The sequence below is a fragment of the Gracilinanus agilis genome, chromosome 5, assembly GCF_016433145.1.
Source record: "Gracilinanus agilis isolate LMUSP501 chromosome 5, AgileGrace, whole genome shotgun sequence".
NCBI lineage: Eukaryota > Metazoa > Chordata > Mammalia > Didelphimorphia > Didelphidae > Gracilinanus > Gracilinanus agilis.
In genome coordinates, this window is record NC_058134.1 from 287,837,648 (window position 1) to 287,856,716 (window position 19,069).

Here is a 19,069-nt window from a genome sequence, read left to right on the forward strand (position 1 = left end):
CTAGGGAAGACAGAGAAGAGGGGCTGGGGTCACACCCAGAGCCCAGCTGGCACTGCCAAGGGCCTGGGTGGGTAGGCAGCCAGGAAACGGCTCCACGCCCTCTCCTGACAAGCCTCCCCGTAGGTCCCCGAGCCCCAACCGGAGGGACCAGTCAGGTAGGAGTCTTGTCTCCGGAGACTGCTGGGGAGGGGGTTCTGGGGCTTCTGGAGACCCAGGGAGCCCCACCGGGACACCCCCACTGCAACCCCTCTCCCGAGGCAGCTCTGTCTCCTCTGGTATCCCCCCACCCCAATCCTGAATGCAAACCCTCTCCCAGGTCCGCTCCCGGGCTCCCCATCCCCAGCTCCCCTCCCCCATGCGCCTCCCCCACCCCCCGCTTGCCCCGCGCGCGTGCATCTCCCGTACCCGACCCGCTCTTCCAACACTTCCCCGGCCCCTTCTGCTCGCTGCCCGGCTCTCACCTGCTGCCCCGGTTTGCGGGGACGCTCCGGTCGCGTCCGGCTCCCGCCCGCCCCACTCCGGCTCCAGCTGAAGCCCCCGCCCCTTGCTCCGCTTCCGGGAGCCCGGCTGGCCTGAGGCCGCCGTGGGCCCCGCCATGACAGCACTGTCACGTGACGAGGTCCCAGCGCCTCGGCTGGGGCGGGGCCTATGGCTCGAGAAAGAGGCAGGGCTTCGCGTTGCTCCTCCCTCCTCCCCCTCCCTTCTGAGCTACTGGACCCCACCCCTGGCACGCACTCGGTAGCCCGGGAGTGGGAAGGCTAAGAGCGACGCAGGCTCACCTCTGCTGGGCCGGGCGGTTCACTCTGCTTTCCGAGAGCACCATGGTGGCATGGTCCAAACGCTACACCCTCGAGTCCAGAGACCTGGGTTAGAGAGGACTCGATTAGAGAGGCTTTGCCGCCACCCTCCTCCCTTCTCCTCCTCCCCCATCTTTCCCCCCCTTTCCCTTCTGCCTCCTCTTTCCCCTTCTCTTTCCTCTATTCCACCTCTCTCCCTCCCCTCCCCAATCTTCCACCTTTTCCCTCCTCCTCTTCCCCCTTCCCGCTCTCTCCTTCCTTTTTTCCCTCTCCTCCCCTCTCTCCTTCCTCCTCTCCCTCCATCTTCTCTTCTTTCTCCTCTCCTCCTCCCACTAACCAGCCTGCAGATAACTTTAAGGTTTACAAAGCACTTTTACCTGGGGCTCCCAGAGGTGATGCTGGAGCCAGGCTGCTGCTTCTGGGCTTGAAGGCAGAAATGCCTATGTGATCCTGGGTAAATCCCTTAAATCACTCTCAGCCTCGATGTTCTCGTCTATGAAATAGAAATAATAATTGGAACTGCCTCATGGTTTTGAGGATCAGGTCCAATAATAAGAGTTAATATTAATAGTTGCTAGCTCTGATATATGACTAGTTGGAAGACACTTTACAAACATTGTTATTTAATCGTTACCACAACTCCCCACATCTATGGAATAATCAGAGTATCAGATAGCTGGCACTTATATTATGCCTTAAGGTTTGCAAAGCAATTTGCAAATATTAACTCATTTTATCTTTACCACAAGCCTGGGAGGCTCATTACTGTCTGAGGCTGAATTTGAACCCGAGTCTTCCTGACTCCAGCCATTCTGTCCACTCCAACATCTAGCTGTTTTGCCAGGATGGCCTTGGTTGAATGACTACACTCAACCCCAATTGCCTCCTAGCCCTTGTTGCTCTTCTATCTTAAAGCTAAGACTTGAAGTAAGGGTTTAAAAAATAATAATAATAAAAAGAGATCCCAGAGTCTGAGGACCTGGGTTCAAATCTCATTTCAGTTTAGGCAAGTCACTTAAAATCCCTAGATTTCAGTTACTCCCTCTCTAAAATGAAGGCATTGTCCCTAAGGGGATAACCTTATGATTCTAAGTGAATTAGGCCAGGTTGCTTTGGAATTTGAATTGAGGTAACCCAGTCAAATCCTCAGTGCCTGCTCCCCACATGGACCACACTGTACCGCAGCTTGTCAAAGAACTGGAAATTGAGAAGATTCCCATCAATTGGGGAATGGCTGAACAAGTTGTGGTATATGACTGTGATGGAATATTATTGTGCTTTAAGAAATTATGAGGACAATTTAAGAAAAACCTGACAATCTTACATGAACTGATGCAAAGTGAAATGAACAGAACCAGAAGAACATTGTACACAGTAATGTAATATTGTAGCAATGATCAACCATGAAAGGCTTATCTATTCTCAGTAACACAAAGATCTAAGACAATTCTGAAACACATGATGAAAAATGCTATTCACCTCTAAAGAAAGAACTGATGAAATCTCAATGCAGACCGAAGTATACTGGTTTTTTTATTTTATTTTTCATGCATGTGAGTCTGTCTGAGTCTGTGCTTTCTTTCATAACATGACTAAGAAGTAAATATGTTTGGCATGATTGCACATGTGGAACCTTTATGAAATTATTTGCCTTCTCCAAGAGAGGGGAAAGGAGAGAGGGCAGAAGAAATTTGGAACTCAAGATTGCAAAACACAGAGGTTAAAATTTATTTTTACATATAACTTGAAAAAAATTAAATATTAAAACAAAAAAACAAAACATTCTGTAGTAGCTAGAGAAAGCACAAATGGGCCAGGCTGTTGAGATGCTTGTCAAATTGAACTCATTCAACTTCCCACCATAATCTACTCATGGGCACCAGGACTCCTTTTTTTTTTTTTTTTTTTTAAACCCTTAACTTCTGTGTATTGGCTCCTAGGTGGAAGAGTGATTAGGGTGGGCAATGGGGGTCAAGTGACTTGCCCAGGGTCACATAGCTGGGAAGTGTCTGAGGCCAGATTTGAATACAAAAGCAAAATTACCTCTAATTATTATCTATATTATTTTTATTATTGGCTTATTCAGAATGTAACCATTTCCATAGTATCTTCTTGCCTTCTTAGAGCTATGACTGAGCTATAGTTAAGAAGCAGCAGCATGCTTTTACAAATTAACTAGCCTCAGGGCAGTGAGGTGGCACAGTGGATACAGAGCCAGGCTTGGAGACAGGAGGTCCTGGGTTCAAATCTAGCTTCAGTCACTTCCTAGCTGTGTTACTTAACCCTAATTGCTTAGCCCTTTCTACTTTTCTGCCATGAAACTCATACTTAATATCAATTCTAAAGCAGAAGGTAAGGATTTAAAAAAATTAACCAACTTAACCAAAAGGATTTGGAGGGGATAAAGTCTGAAAACCCTACACACCCTCCAAGTTCTTGTTCACCACCACTACTGTTCATTGCTATATATCAGTCAGGAAACAACAACAACAACTACAACAACAACTACAACAACAACATATTCTACTTTGAGGAGAACAAGAAATTGGAATGAGACTCAGATGTCCTGGCTTTTTGGATGAGGGAAGAATTCTGTTAACTGTTTTGACCATCCTTCTTCTCTCCCTTCAATGGAAGATTTCAGGAATGAATGTGGGACAAACATAGAATACCTTAGGGTCCTGGCAGAACAGGAGACAATTGTGGTTTTCAAGTGAGAAGCAGTATCCAAGGAGAAAGAGAGAAGGGTAAAGACAGGAAGAAAAGAAAAATAAAAGAGAAAAAGATGGAGGGGATGACAGAGACAAAGACAGAGGCAGACGGAAAAATAAAAAGAGGAATGGAAGGAATCCCAAATTGACCCGAAAATGGGTGGAAGGGTGGGAGTTGGGGAGCAAAAATACAGAAGAGAATACCCACAAGAAAGGCAAGGGATCCCAAAGAAAATAAATGGAGATAGGGATAATGAGATAAAGAGGAGGAAGACAGGAGAGATGGATTGAGAGGGAGGAAAGGGGAAAAACAAAATATAGAAATAGAAGGAGAGAAGATAGGGACAAAGAAAGTGGAAAAGAGTTAGCCTGGCAGAAGAAGAGACTGTTGTATAGCTAGAGGGAAAGGCAGAGAGACAGCAGGAAAATATACCAAGGGAAAGACTGAGAGAGGAAGAGTCCCAATGCCAGGAACAAAGGGGAGAAAGACTGAGAATGGCCCAGAGATAGTTTGGAAGAGAAACATAAAATAAGGACAGAGAATTCTTATCTAGTGGCCCTCCAGAGGTGACCGTTATAAGATCTTCTTCTAACTTCTTAGTGGCAAAGTGTCTGCCTTCCCCTGGGGCCAGGGCTAAGGTTAGGGAGACAGTGACTGAAAGCAAATAGATTGGGGAAAATGAGGTAGAAAGGAGTATTGGAAGTCTAAGCCATATGGTGCTCTCTTCTCCCAGATTTCCACTCCCCACTTAGACCAGCTGGGCAAGAATATCACTTATGAGATTATGCAGGGTGGGAGGGAAGGGAGTAAGGGATTGAGGTCATGGGACTTTGGAGATCCCTAGAGATACCTAAATACAGAAATATCTAGACAAAGACAATCAGAAAGACTCAAAGAGAAAGAACATTGCAGACAGGTGAACCATAAGAAGGAAGGGAGTTGAAGATCATTGCTTAAGCCTCTCTTCCCAGTCCTAGGAGACTGACTGGCCTGGACACCAGAGGATCAGGATTCTAGCTCCTTCTCATGGGCTCTCAGGGATTCAGGTGGGCGGGAGTGAGCGAGCAGGGCTAAGTACAGACAAAAGAACCTCCAACTCTCTTAAATAGAGAAGTTTCTCTTACCTGTATTGTCCGAAGAGAAGAGTCTTATTCCAATGAGAACTGGAAACCTAAGACTCGTAGAGTTGTACAGTTGAGAAAGCTCCTTCACCTAGGGGAGAGACAGCCTCTAGAAGTGGTGGGTGATGAAGTTCTTTTCTCATGCCAATGAGAATGGCAATGGAGACCACTCTTCCACTGTGACTAATTTCAGAAGGGACAAATCTCTCACTCCCAGGAACCCACAGTCCTTGGGCTGCTGATTCTCAGTTGGCCCCCCTCTGTGTCCCTCCAGGTGGGAGCTGCCACCTAGACAGCCCCACGTTGAGAGGACTCCAGAAAGAGAACTTTGGAGAGGGAGCTGCAGCAGTAGCAGTGGGCATCCTTTTGGAAGGATGATAAATTCCACAAAGGGACAAAAGTCAATCTAGGCCATTGAACAACGACCTCCAGAGGGCTGGAGACCCTTGCAACAACAGCTGCAGCAGCTGGCAGGGGGGCTGGAACCCTGAGCAGGGTAACAGCTGTAGCTGCTGCCATAACAACAATGGGAGCAAGGGCAGGTTCCCTGGCCCTTGGAGGAGGGACAGGTGGGGCCAAGGGAGGGATGGGAACAGGTAGGAGGGTGACTGGAGCAGGGTGGACGGGGACAGGCAGGGCAAAGACTACAGAAGTCAGGGCAGGTAGAAGGTGAACAAACGGGGCAAGGGGTGTGGGAACAGCCTATGGGTAGATAGGCACAGGATGGACAGGGAAGGTGGGGGCAGGCAGGACAGAAACAGGCAGAAGGACAGGAAGGGCAGGGACAAACAAAGAGTGGGTAGGGAGAACAAGGACAAGCAGGAGGTAGACACAAGGGACAGGAAGAAGGGAGATTGTGAGCAGAAGGAGTGGGGGACTGCCTGGGGAGAGCCTTCTTGCCCTGAGGCCCTAGGCGCAAACCCAGAGAGAAGTCCATCCAGCACCAGAAGCAGCAGAATGGGGCTGATGACTGGGGGGTGGGGAGGGGAGGGAGGAAGAGAGCTGGTAAGGGTAGTGGGACCGGATTAGTCCGGAGTCTGGCTGAGCTGAGCTGATCCCGAGTGGAACAGCTCCGCCCACATCTTCACCCCCAGCTAGTCCTTCCCCCTGACCCTTAATCTAACTCTAGGCTTAATCTTGCCTCTCTCTCCCATTTCATCCGTGGCTCAAGGAAGATGGGCAGTTAAGGGATGGGCCCCCAAATCCTTGCCCTCCTGAGTTTCCTGGAAGAACAATCTTCCCCAGGTTCTCTTCCTCCCTTCTACAGAGGCTGGGACAGACAGGGTTATGGCCATGGAGTCCTCTTGATGGCTTTAAGAAGGTACTAAGCCTGGAGAAGAAAACCAAGAATTGGAAGATGGATACTGGTAGATCTTGTCCCAGTTGGAGATGGAGGAAGACCTCACAGAAGCCCCCCAAAAGTTCAGGCGGTGGGAGGAAGGGGAAAGGGGAGCCAGATGTCTGAGTTCTGGGAGTTTCCAGAGTGGGGGAAGTCCCAGGGTGTGAGGGTGAAGGTGCTACAATGGCCTCACCCACCACTCTGGCCTTGGGGGATGTAGGACAGGGAAGAAAATAGGTCAAAGCAATGTTGGGAGTTAACCTTGACTTTCTCAAGGTCTACAGCAGTGGAGTCAAGAGAAAAAGAGAAAGCCTGCCTTAGGAGGAAGTATGTTATAATGGAAAAATCAGGGAACCTGGGATTAGAAGACATAAATTCAAGCCCTATCTCAGCCATTTAATTGTTGGGACCTTGGACAATCTATTGTTGTGTGACCTTGGGCAAACTATTGCTTTGATTCAGGAGTAAGGGGAAGGCCAGCTAATCTCTAGGGTCTCTTTCAGCTCCAACATTTCCCCACACTTGGGGATTCCCCCTGAAAAACCCTTCAGCCAAGAAGGAGCTGATGGGATCTGAGTGTAGATCAAAGCAGGCCATCTTTCCTTGATTTCCTTCACGAGTGTTTTATTGCATGTGTGATGTGTGACTTTTGTCATGTCATAGGGAATATGGAAATATGTATTGCCCCAAAACCCTGGGATAACTTGGATCAGATTATTGACAGTCTGGGGGAAAGGCAGAAAATCTGAATGGCAAAATGTGTCAGAAATTGTTTCTGCAGTTATTGGGGGCGGGAAAAGAACATTTACTTTTAAAATAAATAAATAAATAGTTAATTAAAAAGAAAAGAAAAACCCTTTAATTAAACCAGTGATTCCCAAAGTGGGTGCTACCACCCCCTGGTGGGTGCTGCAGCAATCCAGGGAAGTGGCGATGGCCACAGGTGCATTTATCTTTCCTATTAATTGCTATTAAAATTAAAAAAAATTAATTTCCAGGGGGCTAAGTAATATTTTTTTCTGGAAAGGGGGCGGTAGGCCAAAAAAATTTGGGAACCACTGATTTAAACCTTCTCTACTTTCTCCAGAGACTCTCTTGAACTATAGTATTCTGAGACTGAAGTGGCTGCTCCTTGGTGGGCAGAGGAGGGATAGACAACCCCCCCCCCCATTTCCCACCCTTCTCTGGCTTCCAAGATTCCTAGCCTCCTTAGTTGGGGAGGGGAAGGAAAGAGGCAATGGTTACATGGTGCCTACTATGTGCCAGGCACATTGCTAGGTGTTTTTTACAATTATCATCTCATCTGATCCTTGGAGGCAGGTAGTAGGGTGGAACAAAAGACATCTATTCCTGCAATCCAGGGGAAGAACTGAGGGGCTTCAGTGGGTTATGGGGGATGCTAACCCTGCCCCCTCTATCGAAGGGGGCTTACATGTGTGCACACATGGACGTATCTTGAACACAGACTTTCAGACAAAGAGTCCCAAACGGTTAAGGCACAGCTATAAACCCTCATTGAAGGTTCAGAGTGAAACAGACAGGTTGAGACTCGTCTGACTTTGGGTGAGGCAGGCTAGGAGAGAAGACAAGACTTTTCTGCTTGATCAGGGCTCCAGCTGGACAGGAGGTGACCTGAGAGAGAGGGAGCTTGCAGCCTGGGAGTTGATAATCCTGTTATTTGGTTCCATCTCAGGGGACTCCAGGGTTTTCCCTTCTCCACCCTTGTTTTCCTTCCCTATGGCTTTGGAGGTGGAACAGGAGGAAGATTCATCCAGGACAAGGTCGAGGACAGGACCCAGGCATCCAGGTCTCCCTCCCTTTTGCACTGGCCACCAGAGGGGGCTCACTATCCCCTTTGGAACTGAAGGCTGACCTCGCACACCCCTCTCTGCCAGACAGGAAGGATCCTCTCCTGAGCTTAGAGCGAGCTGTCCCTATAGTAACCAGAGAAAGATGCTCTAAGGGGAACATGGGTTAGGACCTGGGGTTCAGGGACTGGGCCAATAAACAGTTATCATGCACCTAGTAGTGCCAAGGATACCAAGGAAGATGGAAGATAGCTCCCACTCTCAAGGAGAAGAGTAAGTGATGTTATCACAAGACATCCCTGACTGTTGCCCCATCACATACATGTACCTCCTGGTTGCAGAGCAGAGCACAAGGCTGGCAGAAGGAAGACCAGCAAGCTGGCCAAGAGTTGGGGGGGGAGTGTAGGTCTGGCACAAGGCTTGGCACTGAGAGCAGACCAGGGAGGCCAGGCTATGTTGTACAAAACATGTTTTCCTCTAACACTTCCCTGGTGCTCTTTCCCCTATGGGCACTCCTGTGCCCTAATGATTCCCTCAGAGGCCTTGGCACAGTTCCAGTCTTATGTGTATCTCCCCACTCCCCCAAGCTGTCAACTGCCTTCACCTCTCCCAAAGGAACACTGAGAAGGTCCTGAATGGAGGATGTTTCCATAATGCCAGTCAAATGGCACAGGCTGAGGAGCTGAGGGCTCTTGGGGGAGTCAGGCAGTGCTCTAAGGTGCTCTGGGTCTCAAACACATTGATTGCGTCCCTGGCTTTCCCCTTTCTCTTCTATCCTAAGCTTCGTGGGCCCACCCCTTCCTCCTCCTGCTCCTGCTCCTCCCTCGATGTCCAAAGTCTAGGGCTCCCTTCTTTATCCTTGAGATAGTAGGCCCAAAGTCTCCATGGATCTTGTCACCTTCTCTGTACCTCAGAAAGGGTTAATTCTGGGGAGCAGAAACGGGAGGCTTCATGAAATGAGAGAGCCAGGGGGGTCCCCCATGACGTCATTATACCAGATTGCATCATTGGCTAGTGAGTTTGCCCCCAGGACAAGTAGAGGGGCTGGCTTGAAAGGAAGGTTGGGGGGCAGAGGGTGAGGGGAGACGGAACCCTGTCATCCAAGGCCCCTCTTGTCTTTACCTCTTGCTAGTGAGCCAGGACTCCTGGCTCCCAGCCTCCTGGGACCAATAGGGGGAAAAGCAGCTCTCCGTTTTGTGGCCCGGTCCTCTCCTCCTCCCCTGCTCCTTTTCCTCCAGCCCCTGCCTGGCTCTGTGTTTGCTTTGAGCTGAGGCCAGCGCTACACAGACCCCCGTTGTTGGGCACTCCCAAGCAGGGTGGGAGTGGTGCCTGTGTATTCATCCCTAGAGAACGAGCCCAGCTAGAGCAGGGTTTTCAAAGCGAGGGGCCACTCGACCGAGGGGACCCTTAGGAAGCAATTAAACGTAGAGGCGGACTGACAGTGCTCCTCGAACGGTGTCCTTGGGCCTCCGCCCCGCCCCCACCCGAAGCGTTTGTCCCTTCCTCATCTTCCCATTCCTGTCCCCTCCTCTTGGAACAAGGCTTGTTGTGTCCCAAGAAGGGTCGGCTTGTGGCTCTGTGGTGGCGAGCCAGCCTGAAGGTGATGCCTGGGGAGGGAACCTGGGGGTGGGGCCCGGGTTTGTGTGGGGAAGCCCGGGAAAAGGAGGGGAGAGGTAACGGTGTCCCCGCCCGACTCAGAACAGGAGACTCATTCACTGCAAACCAAGTACAGATGTGCCAGGGAAGCGGATCTGGACCGCTTTTCCAAACCGCAGCTGGGTTCCGCCCCCCTCCCCAAACTGCTGCTGGGCAGAAAGAGTTAATTGTGTAGAGAAGCCCCCTCCCCCAGCACACACGGGGGCTCCACCATCTCTCTCCCTAGCCAAGACGCCCGGGTCCAACTTCTCTGACAGCCCCTCCCCGCTCCAGCGTGGCTCCCAGAGTAACCGAGTAAAGTCAACAGCCGCCGTGGCCGCCGCTCGGGGGCCTGGGCCCCAGGAGTACTAAATCCAGGCTCCTCCCCGCGCCACAGACGGAGAGAAGACCTAGCCATCCTAGGCTCCAGAGCCCCGATCTCCGGGGACGAGGAAAGAACCTCTTCTTCACGTTACTTCAACAATCACTAGAGCAGCCCAAGGACCAAGAACCTAGGAGTGGTTCGAAATGGAAAATGTAATGGTGCCCGGGAGTCCTAGTCCCCGGCTCTCCAAGGTCTCCTGCAGAGTATATATAGGACCCTAGAGAGTAATTAGTGGAAAAAAGGAATAAATTCCTTTGGGCAGCGTCTCTCAGACCAGTTTCCACAACCATCCAGTGTAGCCTGCCCCTTTCCAGCCCGCCTCCTGTTTTCTAACGCTCCCTCTTCTAGAGGTGTCCGATTATAGAGAAGGGACCCAGGGCGGGACTTAGACTCCCAGGTCCCACCCCTTCTTCAGGCTCCTCCCTTTGCCCCCAAATCCAACAGCCGGCTCGTAGGTCCGGGTACCCGCAAACCTCCCCGGCCACACTGCTGGAAATGTAGTGTGTGCTTGTGATGGAGTTAGAAACATAGAAGACACCCTCACAAAAGCCATCAGACGGTGACAGACACACCCACTCCCAGTCAATAACATCTACGGAACACAATTGTGTGTCGAGCACCTACGCGCAGACACCCTCGAGACTCGGGCTCTGGCCGTCCTTCTCACACCTAGCAGTCCTCCCACAGCCCAGCCACTCGTCCAGTGCCCCTCTGCCTCCCTCGCTGCTCCCTCCCTGCCTCTTTCTCCCTTTTCAGACCCGGCACTAGAGGAGGAGAACATAATGGGCGAATCCTGGTGCTCTGCCTCCCACAGGGGAAGGGGAAGAAGGTTTTCGTTCTAAGGCTCCAACGTCCCCTCTCCAAATCCCCACCAGCCAAACCAGTTTGCCCTTTAAATCACAACGTCTGCCTGGGATATTTGTTTGGAGGTTGTCTCCTCCATTGGACTGTAAGCTCCATGAGGGCAGAGCCTATCTTTCATCTCTTTATGGCTCCCCAGCGGGTACTGCCTGGCACACCGAAGGAGCTGAGGATACGTTTAGTGAAGTGATTTGAAGAAGGGAAGGGTAAGGAAGAAGCTCCTCCGAAGAAGCAAGGAAAGGTAGAGGGTTGTGTGTGTGTGTTTGTATGCTTAAGAGGCTGGCATACCCCTGTCAGTGCCACTCCCCCGGTGTTTGGGGGTGAGTAGTAGCCACCCCTCCACATTGGTGACACAGTGAGCAAAAGCGGTTGGCATGATGGAGAACCGGCCAGTCCTCAGCCTAGTCAAACTCTTCCTGCCCCACCCCACCCCCAACAATTGAGGAAAGGGGATAAAGCAAAAATCCGAAAGGGGGCTGGCATCCTGGCACCCTAGACACTGACCTTCCCTGCCCCTAAGCCATGCCTCTTCTCCCCTGGGACAGAGCAACAGAGGCCAAGCAAAGGGAGGGGCAGAGACACAGGCGTCCCCGGCTGCCCCGCCCCCTTCTTCTCAGCCCCCCCCCCTCCCCAGCCCCAGGGCACCAGGGAGGGAGCCGGCCTGGGCAGCCGTCCGGGGAGGGAGGAGCGAGGGCGGGAGGGGGAGGAGGGAGCAGGGCAAGGAAGGGAGGGAGAAGAGGAGGGAGGGAGGGAGAAAAAGAAAGAAAATATTTTCCGTGTCCCCGCCTGCGGAGTCAGTGTGCGGTTTGGGAGAAAATGTGTCGGATATTTTGGGGCGGTCACGTGGGCGGGCAGGCTCCAAGAGGCCCCGGGACAGTCCTAGCCTAGAGCCGGTGGACCCCCCATCCCCCAGTGACCGCGAACCCCCATTCTAGCGCCAGCCCATCACCAAGACTATCTAATTCTGGGACCTCCAGGCTTCGAAGCTTCTCCTGCCCCCTCCCCCTCCAGGTGAGTCAGAAGCAAAAGGGGTCCGGGATGCCTGGGTCCCACAAGCGGGAGAGGGGAGCAGCGGTGGTCTGGGAAGGCTGCCTCTTGGGCGCTTAAGCGGGAAGGGGTCTCCCGACTTTGGGGGGGCTCCAATCGACCCAAGGAGGGTATATAGGCGCTCTGAGAGGGTGGGAGGAGAGTCTGTGGGGCTAGGGACTCTTCCTGCTGCCTTTCGTGGCTTTCTCTTATTCTCTCCCAGACCTGGCGAATTTCGGGCAGGTTCAGATCTTCTCCCTTACCCCCCTTGGGGGTACCAGAAGCAGGGAGCTCAGAAGAGGGATTGTATGGAGAATGGGGATTGGCTTTGTTCTCTCACCCTAAAAGCCGGGCAGGGGGTGCGGAGCTCCAGCCCCGGAGCAGCTGGGGAATGGGCATTTTGGTCAGGGAGGTTCTCCTCCCCTTTGACACTGGATGGAGGGCTGTGAGGAGCTGAGATTGAAAGGATAGTGACAGAGCCGGGGTTGGAGGAACGCGGGGGAGCAACGGGGTGTTAGGGGCCCGGGGACTCCTGGTTTAGGGATTTCACTCTCCTAACACCTAGGTCGGAGGTGCTGAGTGTGCGCCCTCCTCCTGGTTGGGCTGAGGCTTTCCTTTACTTCCCGCTGGCTGAACTCCTGGCTGGGACAGGGGAAGGCTGAAAGACTGAAAGAAGGAGCTCCAGGACCCCAGAGTCCCATTCCTCCAGCCCTCTTTATTGACTTCTGCTTCTTTCTTCCTGGCAGTCACAGCTAATCTCCTCAGCCTTGCCCAGTATGTAGGAGGGAGTGTTTCAGGCAGCCAGAGGGTGAGTGTGTGCTGTCTATTTGAATGGGGAGGGAGGGATCTGGGGATGAGGAATGGGGGGTAAGGGGGGGCAGTTCCTAACCTCGGGATACCTGGCTCCAATACCTAGATGTGATGGCCTCCCCTGCCATGGGCTAACTTTTGGGGAAGGCCAGGGGCCTTGGGAGATGAAGAGACCTCCTCCTTGCCCATATTTTAGAGGGGGACTGGGCAGCATTAGGGAAGTGAGTAATTTGTGTAGCTTGCCAGGGGAAGGGACTGGGGATCACCTCCCAAACTGCACCCCTTCCCCCATTCATACACCATAGCTCAGGGCCCTAGTAGGGAGTGAAGGGCACGCCCCCTTCTGCCCCCACCCTGGCACAACCCCCCCTGGCTCAGAAAGCCACCTAACTGGCACCTCCAGTTTCCCCCCTGCCCCACCCTGCCTGTGCCCTCCGATGCCCACACACATTCCACTGGCATTGCCTGCCTTCTCCCCTGGGCACTGCCCTTTCCTGGGGCCAGTTTAGTGTAGGGAAGACACCTGGGGATGGGAGTGGGTGGGGAGCCAGGGGTCTGGGCTCTTTTGAGGTTGGCACAGGACCAAAGGAAACACCCCCATACCCTCTGCAGCAGCCAGGGGGCCTAGGCAGGAGGCCTAAGGATGCCTGAGTCCTTCCACTGGGACTGTGGATGGGGTCATGGAAAAAGGTGGTCGTGTTTATTCAGGGGGGGGTGAAGAAGGGGCGGGGGGGGGGTAAAGCAGCCACAAGAGCCTCTTTGTTCCACAAGCTTAGCTGGACTGGGCAGAGAGACATGCCCCCCTTTCCATCCGCCCTCCATCCCTACCCACGCCCACCCCCTTCAGTTATAAGAGAAGCTGCTTTGTAAAGCAGCCCACCCCTCAACTGGGCCCACCACTCTCTGGTGGGATCTTGTGGGGTTAGAGGAGCGAGAAACACTTCTTTCCAGACAGCTCCCCAGGGAAACCCAGATTTTTCTTTATTTTTCTTTACCTCTCTCCTCAAACCCCAAAGCCACACACAGCCCCAGCCTACCTTGGGCCTGAGCTTCCCATCAGAGGGAAACTAAGGTCCAGAGAGAAGACACTGGCCCTTCCTAGCCCTGTCCCCCATTCCTCTTACAAACTCTCTGGAGATGAGAGGTAGGCAATTCCTATTCCTTCATCTACAAACCCCGTTCCCTTGGAAGACTGGAGGATTTAAGCTATCTTCCTGTCTATCATTCTAGGGTCTCTCCTCTTTAAACCTTAGTTTAGAATCTTTATGAGGAGGGGAAATGAAACCAGGACAGAAGCCCCTGGGTATCCTGGCTTTGAGACCAAGCTTTAGCCAGGGAGGGGAAAAGGGGGGGGGCCTCTTGCTTCTCACCCTTGGCATCAAAAGGGTTAATACAGTTGGAATGTGGCCCAGCCTGTTGGGCTGTGGCCCAGGGGCCTCTGGGAGCCAGGACTCCTGGCTCCACCTGGGATAAGGACTCTAAGGAGAAGGGGGAAAAGAAGAGAGATGGGGCCCCTGAGGTTGGAAGGTCAGACTTCTGGGTATAAGGGTGTGGTACGAGAATGTGGTAGGGGGTGGCTCATGACCAGGATGGAAGGATACATCATTGGACACCTGAGTCCCTGAAACCTAGACAAGATAACACATACAGAGTCAGAGACCCAAGCAGACAGACAGACTGAGAGTTATAAGAATAGAGATGGTGAGAGCTATTGAGAGATCATGACTCGGAGAATAGATGTTGAGGGAGAGATGCAGGAAGCCTCACTACCTCTGTTTCTCTCATTCTGTTTTGCTTTTCTGTCATCCTCTGGCCAACCCCTCCCATTTCCCAGGCCTAGGAGGGATACCCTGGGTTTGGTGCTTAGGCTTCCCATTCCCAAGCCCAGTCACCATGGCCTGGGTGGAATCCAAGGAAGCAGGGGATGCAGGGAAGGGAATGAGAGCCTAGGAATGAGTTAGAAGGAGCTGCAAAGGAAGAAGGAAGGAGGGAAATGAAAAAGAGGCATTTAAGAGGAAAGGGAGGGAGAGATTTGGGGAGAAGATAGAGAGGTGGGGAGGGCCAAAGTAGAGGAAATGGGGAGGGAGAGAAGGAAAGGAAGAAGGGAAAGAAGGGGGAAAGAAAATTGGGGAGAAAGGGAATAAGAATGTCAGAAAATGGGAATTGGGTAAGTGTGCCAGAAGGGTAAGTTGAGAAGGCTTGAGTGTGAAATGTGCACAGATTAAAAAAAGAGATAAGAAGACCCAAAAGGGTCCTAGAAAGTGACAGGATCAGCTTCCCCTTGGAAATCCAGAAGGGGATTTATTCTCCTCCCTAGTTGTCCCAAACTCACATGTCCTGAGGCCTGACCCCTCACCTCCCTCCTCCTCCAGCCTCACCTCCTTCACCTACTTAGGACAGAGAATAGCCCCAGGGCTCAAGTCTGTCCTTCCGAGAGTGGATCTAGAGGGTGTCTCTAAGCCCCAGCTCTAGCCTGGTCTGTGTTTCCCCTAAATTTCCCAAGGCCCTTTGCTAGCAGCTGCAGATCAGGGAGGCTCCAGAAGGGTATTTACAATCAAAGGATGACCCCCCCCTTACCCCCCCCCTTCAGCTGACCTTTTTCTTCTTTCCCACTCCAGGACCCTTGGAGCCCTGGTGGTTGGGCTGGACAGGGTGGGCACGGAGCCTCCCGGGCCCAGGCATCGGGCATGGGCGGGGGGTGTGGCTGAGGGTCCCCCCCGCCCATTGCAGACCCTAGAGGGCTCAGCCACCCATGCCACCGCCATGGCTGCCAATAAGGATCGTCTGTTTGTCCCCAGTGCCCTGGGACCTGGGGCTGGTTTCCCTGGGACGACAAGCTTCCCCTTCGCCTTCTCTGGGGGACTTCGGGGATCCCCCCCTTTTGAGATGCTGAGTCCTGGCTTCCGGGGCCTGGGCCAGCCTGACCTTCCCAAGGAGATGGCCTCTTTGTGTGAGTTTTGGGGGCTGTGAGGGGAAAGGGAAGGGGACAGGGAGGTTGGTGGATTATCAGAATGGGCTATGGGGTGTCGGGTGGAGGACGGCTGTTATTCAGAGTGGGGAGATGGTGGCCTGGGTTCATGGGCCCCAGATGGGCAGGCTGGGTACTGTGCACACTTCTGATGGGGTTCTGGGTGGGTGTAGGGTGTGTGATGTGGTCTGGACCATTTGGAAAACGTTATAATGAAGAGGGCTCTTGCATGCACAGAGGATGGGGGAACTGGGGAGTTGAGAAGCTCTTGTCCTGGAGCCTGAGAAAGTGAAGGGTAGTTATTTGTTGCTGAATAATAATACTCAACACATTTAGATGGCAAATTAAGGTTTGCAAAGGGTTGATCCTCACAATCAACTCTGTGTGGCAGGTACTATTATTACTACCATTTTACAGATGAGGAAATTGAGGCTTGTAGATTTGCCCCAGAGTCATCCCACTAGTGAGTGTCTGAGTCAAGATTGGGACTCACATTTTCCTGATTCTGTTCCTATTCCCCAAAAAGAGTCTGGGAAGGAGCAGCTACATGGCCTAGAGAAGGGAGGTCTTGGGTTCATTTTGTGACCTCAGATACTTCCAAGTCTGGGCAAGTCACTTAACCCCCATTGCCCAGCTCTTCTGCCTTGGAATCAATACTTAGTATTGAGGCTGAGATGGAAGGTAAGGGTTTAAAAATTAAAAAACAAAAATTAAAAAAAGGGAGTCTGGGAATCAAGGGAGGGAGAAGAGGCTAGGAAGCCAGTTATCATTCTCTGGGGTAGTGGGTTCAGCCTGTGCTTCAGAGGAGTAGCACCCCTGAAGCCAAACATGGAGGAGACCTGGGCTTGGGACTCTCAAGGTGTGTGTTTAGAGTTCTTGGTCCCTGGGTTGGGGATGGGGTAGGGGCAGCTCCGCAGGAGAACTTTATATCTTAAACAGGGGAGGAGGGGCCCAGATTGGGGGGGGTGTCCTAAGATTAGCTCCCCTCCCTTCTTTGTGGGTCCCGAGCTCCTCTCCTCCTCTGGGGCCTGGCACAGTGCCTGTGTGCCGTGCAGATCCCAACATGCCCCCCTACCCTGCCCACTTGGCATGAAATCCTTGGGTGCTGACAGTCACCCAGTCCTCTCCCTCTTCCCCCCACTGACACCAAACACACTCCTCCTAGAGAGCCTTCTACTCTTCTGCCCCTCTCTTGTCCTGGGAAAGGTTTGCCAGGGGGGCCAAGGAGCTGGGGTTCTAGAGAAAGTAGACTGAGCAAATTCTCCTAGGAAAGAGACAGAAAAGCAGACAAACAAGGGATTTGTGGGGATGGGGGGCAGAGAGCCCTGGAGAGAGAAATGGAGGCAGCCTTTATACCTTTTTCCAAGAGGGGGGCCAGTGAGGGGGCCCTGAGTTTGAGGAGGGGCTGCTGAGAGGGGTGTGTATTTGAGGGGGGGAAAAGGGGAAACTAGGCTGGGCTGGCAACTCTACTGGAAAGAGTGAGCTCATCTAGAGAAAGCAGAACTTTGTGTGTGTGTGTGTGTGTGTGTGTGTGTGTGTGTGTGTGTGTGTGCGCCCCGTGTAGTTCCTTGTGTCCCCCTTCCTCTGTAAAGATGGTTCAGACACAGACAAGCCAGGATGGAGGGTGGGCGAGGAGGTGTGCAAAGAGCCCATTGGCTATGGGTCCAGTGGGTTTGCTGTGGCCAGTCTTTGGTCAGGGTGCTTAACAGAGGTGAAACTTTGTGGATGGCATGCAGGTGCATGGGAAGACACAACGTATCCTCTTTCTCTAAGGCCTTGCAGACCTCCCCGTGCCCCTTTTTTATCTGTAACAAGGTTTTAGGGTTCTGGACTGTGAAGGCCAAGACCTCTGCTTCCCTGCAGGGTCAGGAGGACTTTGGACCCTATTCTTCCCAGCAGGGATTCTGGTCGTGGACCCCATTCTTCCTAGGAATGAGGTGTCTGTATCTCCAGAGGGGTGACTGAAATGGGGAAGGGGGCTGCCAGGCATGTGTCTGGGAGATTCTTGAGCAGGGATTCTGGTCGAAGACCCCTTTGGTAGTCTGTTGAAATCTTTGGGCTTGTTTTTTAAGACTATAAGGTCTGTGGTATTGTAAAAGAAAACCATTATATTGAAACTCAGACATGAAAATATGTTTGTTTGTTTTTTGAAAAAAGAACCAAAACAAGTTCACAACCCCAGATTAAAAACTCTTCTCTAGGGAGACAGTCCAGACACCTGGAAGTCAGGAATCCGGGGTTACAACCCCAGTTCCCACTCTGTGACCCTGGCTCCCAGCCTCTAGCCCAGTTACTGTTAGAAGCCTGGCTTCAGGTTTTGAGGTGGGGGGAAGGTTGGAGAAGGGCTCAAGGACCAGCCTGGGCCCCCTCTCCAAAGGCAGCCTGAAGCAGGCTCTCAGGGAGGAGCAGGAATGGGGCCTGGAAGCCAGGGAGGGCTGGGAGGGTGCGGCTGCTGGGGACAGGCCTGGGCAGAGCCATGGTGGTTGGGGGTGGGAAAGCCTGGGCCTCAGACAGCTCTGCTGGGGGAGATGCTTGGGAAAGCTGGTGGAGGGAGGAGAGCAAAGAGGGCCTCAGAGGGAAGGTCAGATCTGTCCCCCTATCCCCCTCTGCTCTCTGGCTCCTCTTGCCTCTCTTCTTCCCAGAATCAGAGATCAGGCTCCAGTAGAAGGGTCAGAGAAGTCCATTATCTTAGACCTGCCCAAGTTTGATCATGTTCACACTTGTTGGGGAGCCACCCTGTTAAGAGGTGGCCTGGGCCGGGTCCCCAGCTCCCTCACCCCTTTCAGAACCCCCCCCCTAGTCAGGGGCTGTCGGGTACTTGCTCAGCCCCCCTGGGGTTTAAATGGGTGAGCCACGGTGGGGGGAGGCTGGGGAAGCACGTGCTAGGCTGGGGCATGTAGTGGCCTGTGTGCAGATGGGCTTCATGTGTGTGTGGCTGCCTGTAGGCACTGGGAGAATTCTGGGGGTCTTCTTTTTGTGTCTGCGGGTGAGTGAACCATTTCCACTAGCCAGGGGCCTACAGAGGCCCGGGGAGCCTGGGAGGGGTGCAGAGCCTGTCTGCTGAGGTGTTGGGGCGCCTGGAACTCATTTCCCTCATAGGGGCAGGCGGAGGGGCACAGACACACAGAAACAGAGAAGGGGATCCCTGGGGCTGATAAACTATGGGAGGGACGGTTGAGGGCCCCAGACCCAAGGGAAGCCCTGGGCAGAGGCACCAGGAAGGCCGAGTGAGGAGAGGCAGAGACAAAGGGAGACAGAGCCCCAGATCCTGAGGCAGGGAGTGCAAACAGGCGGGTGAGGGCACTGGGCAGGCGGCCTCAAGGAAAAAACCCCAGACTCCCGCCTCCTTCCCTTCCCTCCCCTGCTCTCTCTCCTCCTTCGGCTCCAGCTCCAGGCCGACACAAACGGGGCTTTGATTGCAACAGGAAACCTCTCTGGCGGGGGGAGCTGGGCAAGCCGCCGCCGCCTCCTTTGGGGCCCAGTCTGCACCCCCCTCCTGCCTCTCCCTGGCCCCCCTCTATCCGGGCCTTACTGTGGAAGGCCCCTGGCCCAGTCCGAGGCTCCCCACCCCTTAGTCCCACCTCCCCAGCCCCAAAGACCCCTCCCC

General features: G+C 53.0%; 2 protein-coding genes across 2 annotated transcripts in view; one reads left to right on the forward strand and one right to left on the reverse strand.

The window, feature by feature from the left end:
* Positions 1–29: 29 nt before the first annotated feature.
* LOC123250224 (myristoylated alanine-rich C-kinase substrate-like) lies at positions 30–15,259 on the reverse strand. Its single transcript, XM_044679241.1, has 7 exons — positions 15,116–15,259; positions 14,851–14,881; positions 13,865–13,972; positions 12,025–12,137; positions 11,712–11,828; positions 406–572; positions 30–180 (listed from the first exon to the last, which is right to left on the reverse strand). The coding sequence occupies exons 1-7, from the start codon at positions 15,257–15,259 to the stop codon at positions 30–32; spliced, it is 831 nt and encodes a 276-aa protein (XP_044535176.1).
* ITGB7 (integrin subunit beta 7) overlaps positions 15,258–19,069 on the forward strand; it is a 48,026-nt gene continuing 44,214 nt past the window's right edge. The window contains exons 1-3 of the mRNA XM_044679242.1: positions 15,258–15,444; positions 17,055–17,154; positions 18,263–18,308. Coding sequence (XP_044535177.1) covers positions 15,258–15,444; positions 17,055–17,154; positions 18,263–18,308 — 333 coding nt within the window. The remainder of the gene's footprint in view (positions 15,445–17,054; positions 17,155–18,262; positions 18,309–19,069) is intronic.

Coding starts and splice junctions, on each gene's coding strand:
- LOC123250224 (XM_044679241.1), bottom strand. CDS start 15,259: ATGGCGGTGGCATGGGTGGCTGAGCCCTCTAGGGTCTGCAATGGGCGG. Junction 11,829..12,024: donor CCCCCTGCCCGGCTTTTAGG/GTGAGAGAACAA, acceptor CCACCCTCTCAG/AGCGCCTATATACCCTCCTT. Junction 181..405: donor GTGTTGGAAGAGCGGGTCGG/GTACGGGAGATG, acceptor CCCCCTCCCCAG/CAGTCTCCGGAGACAAGACT.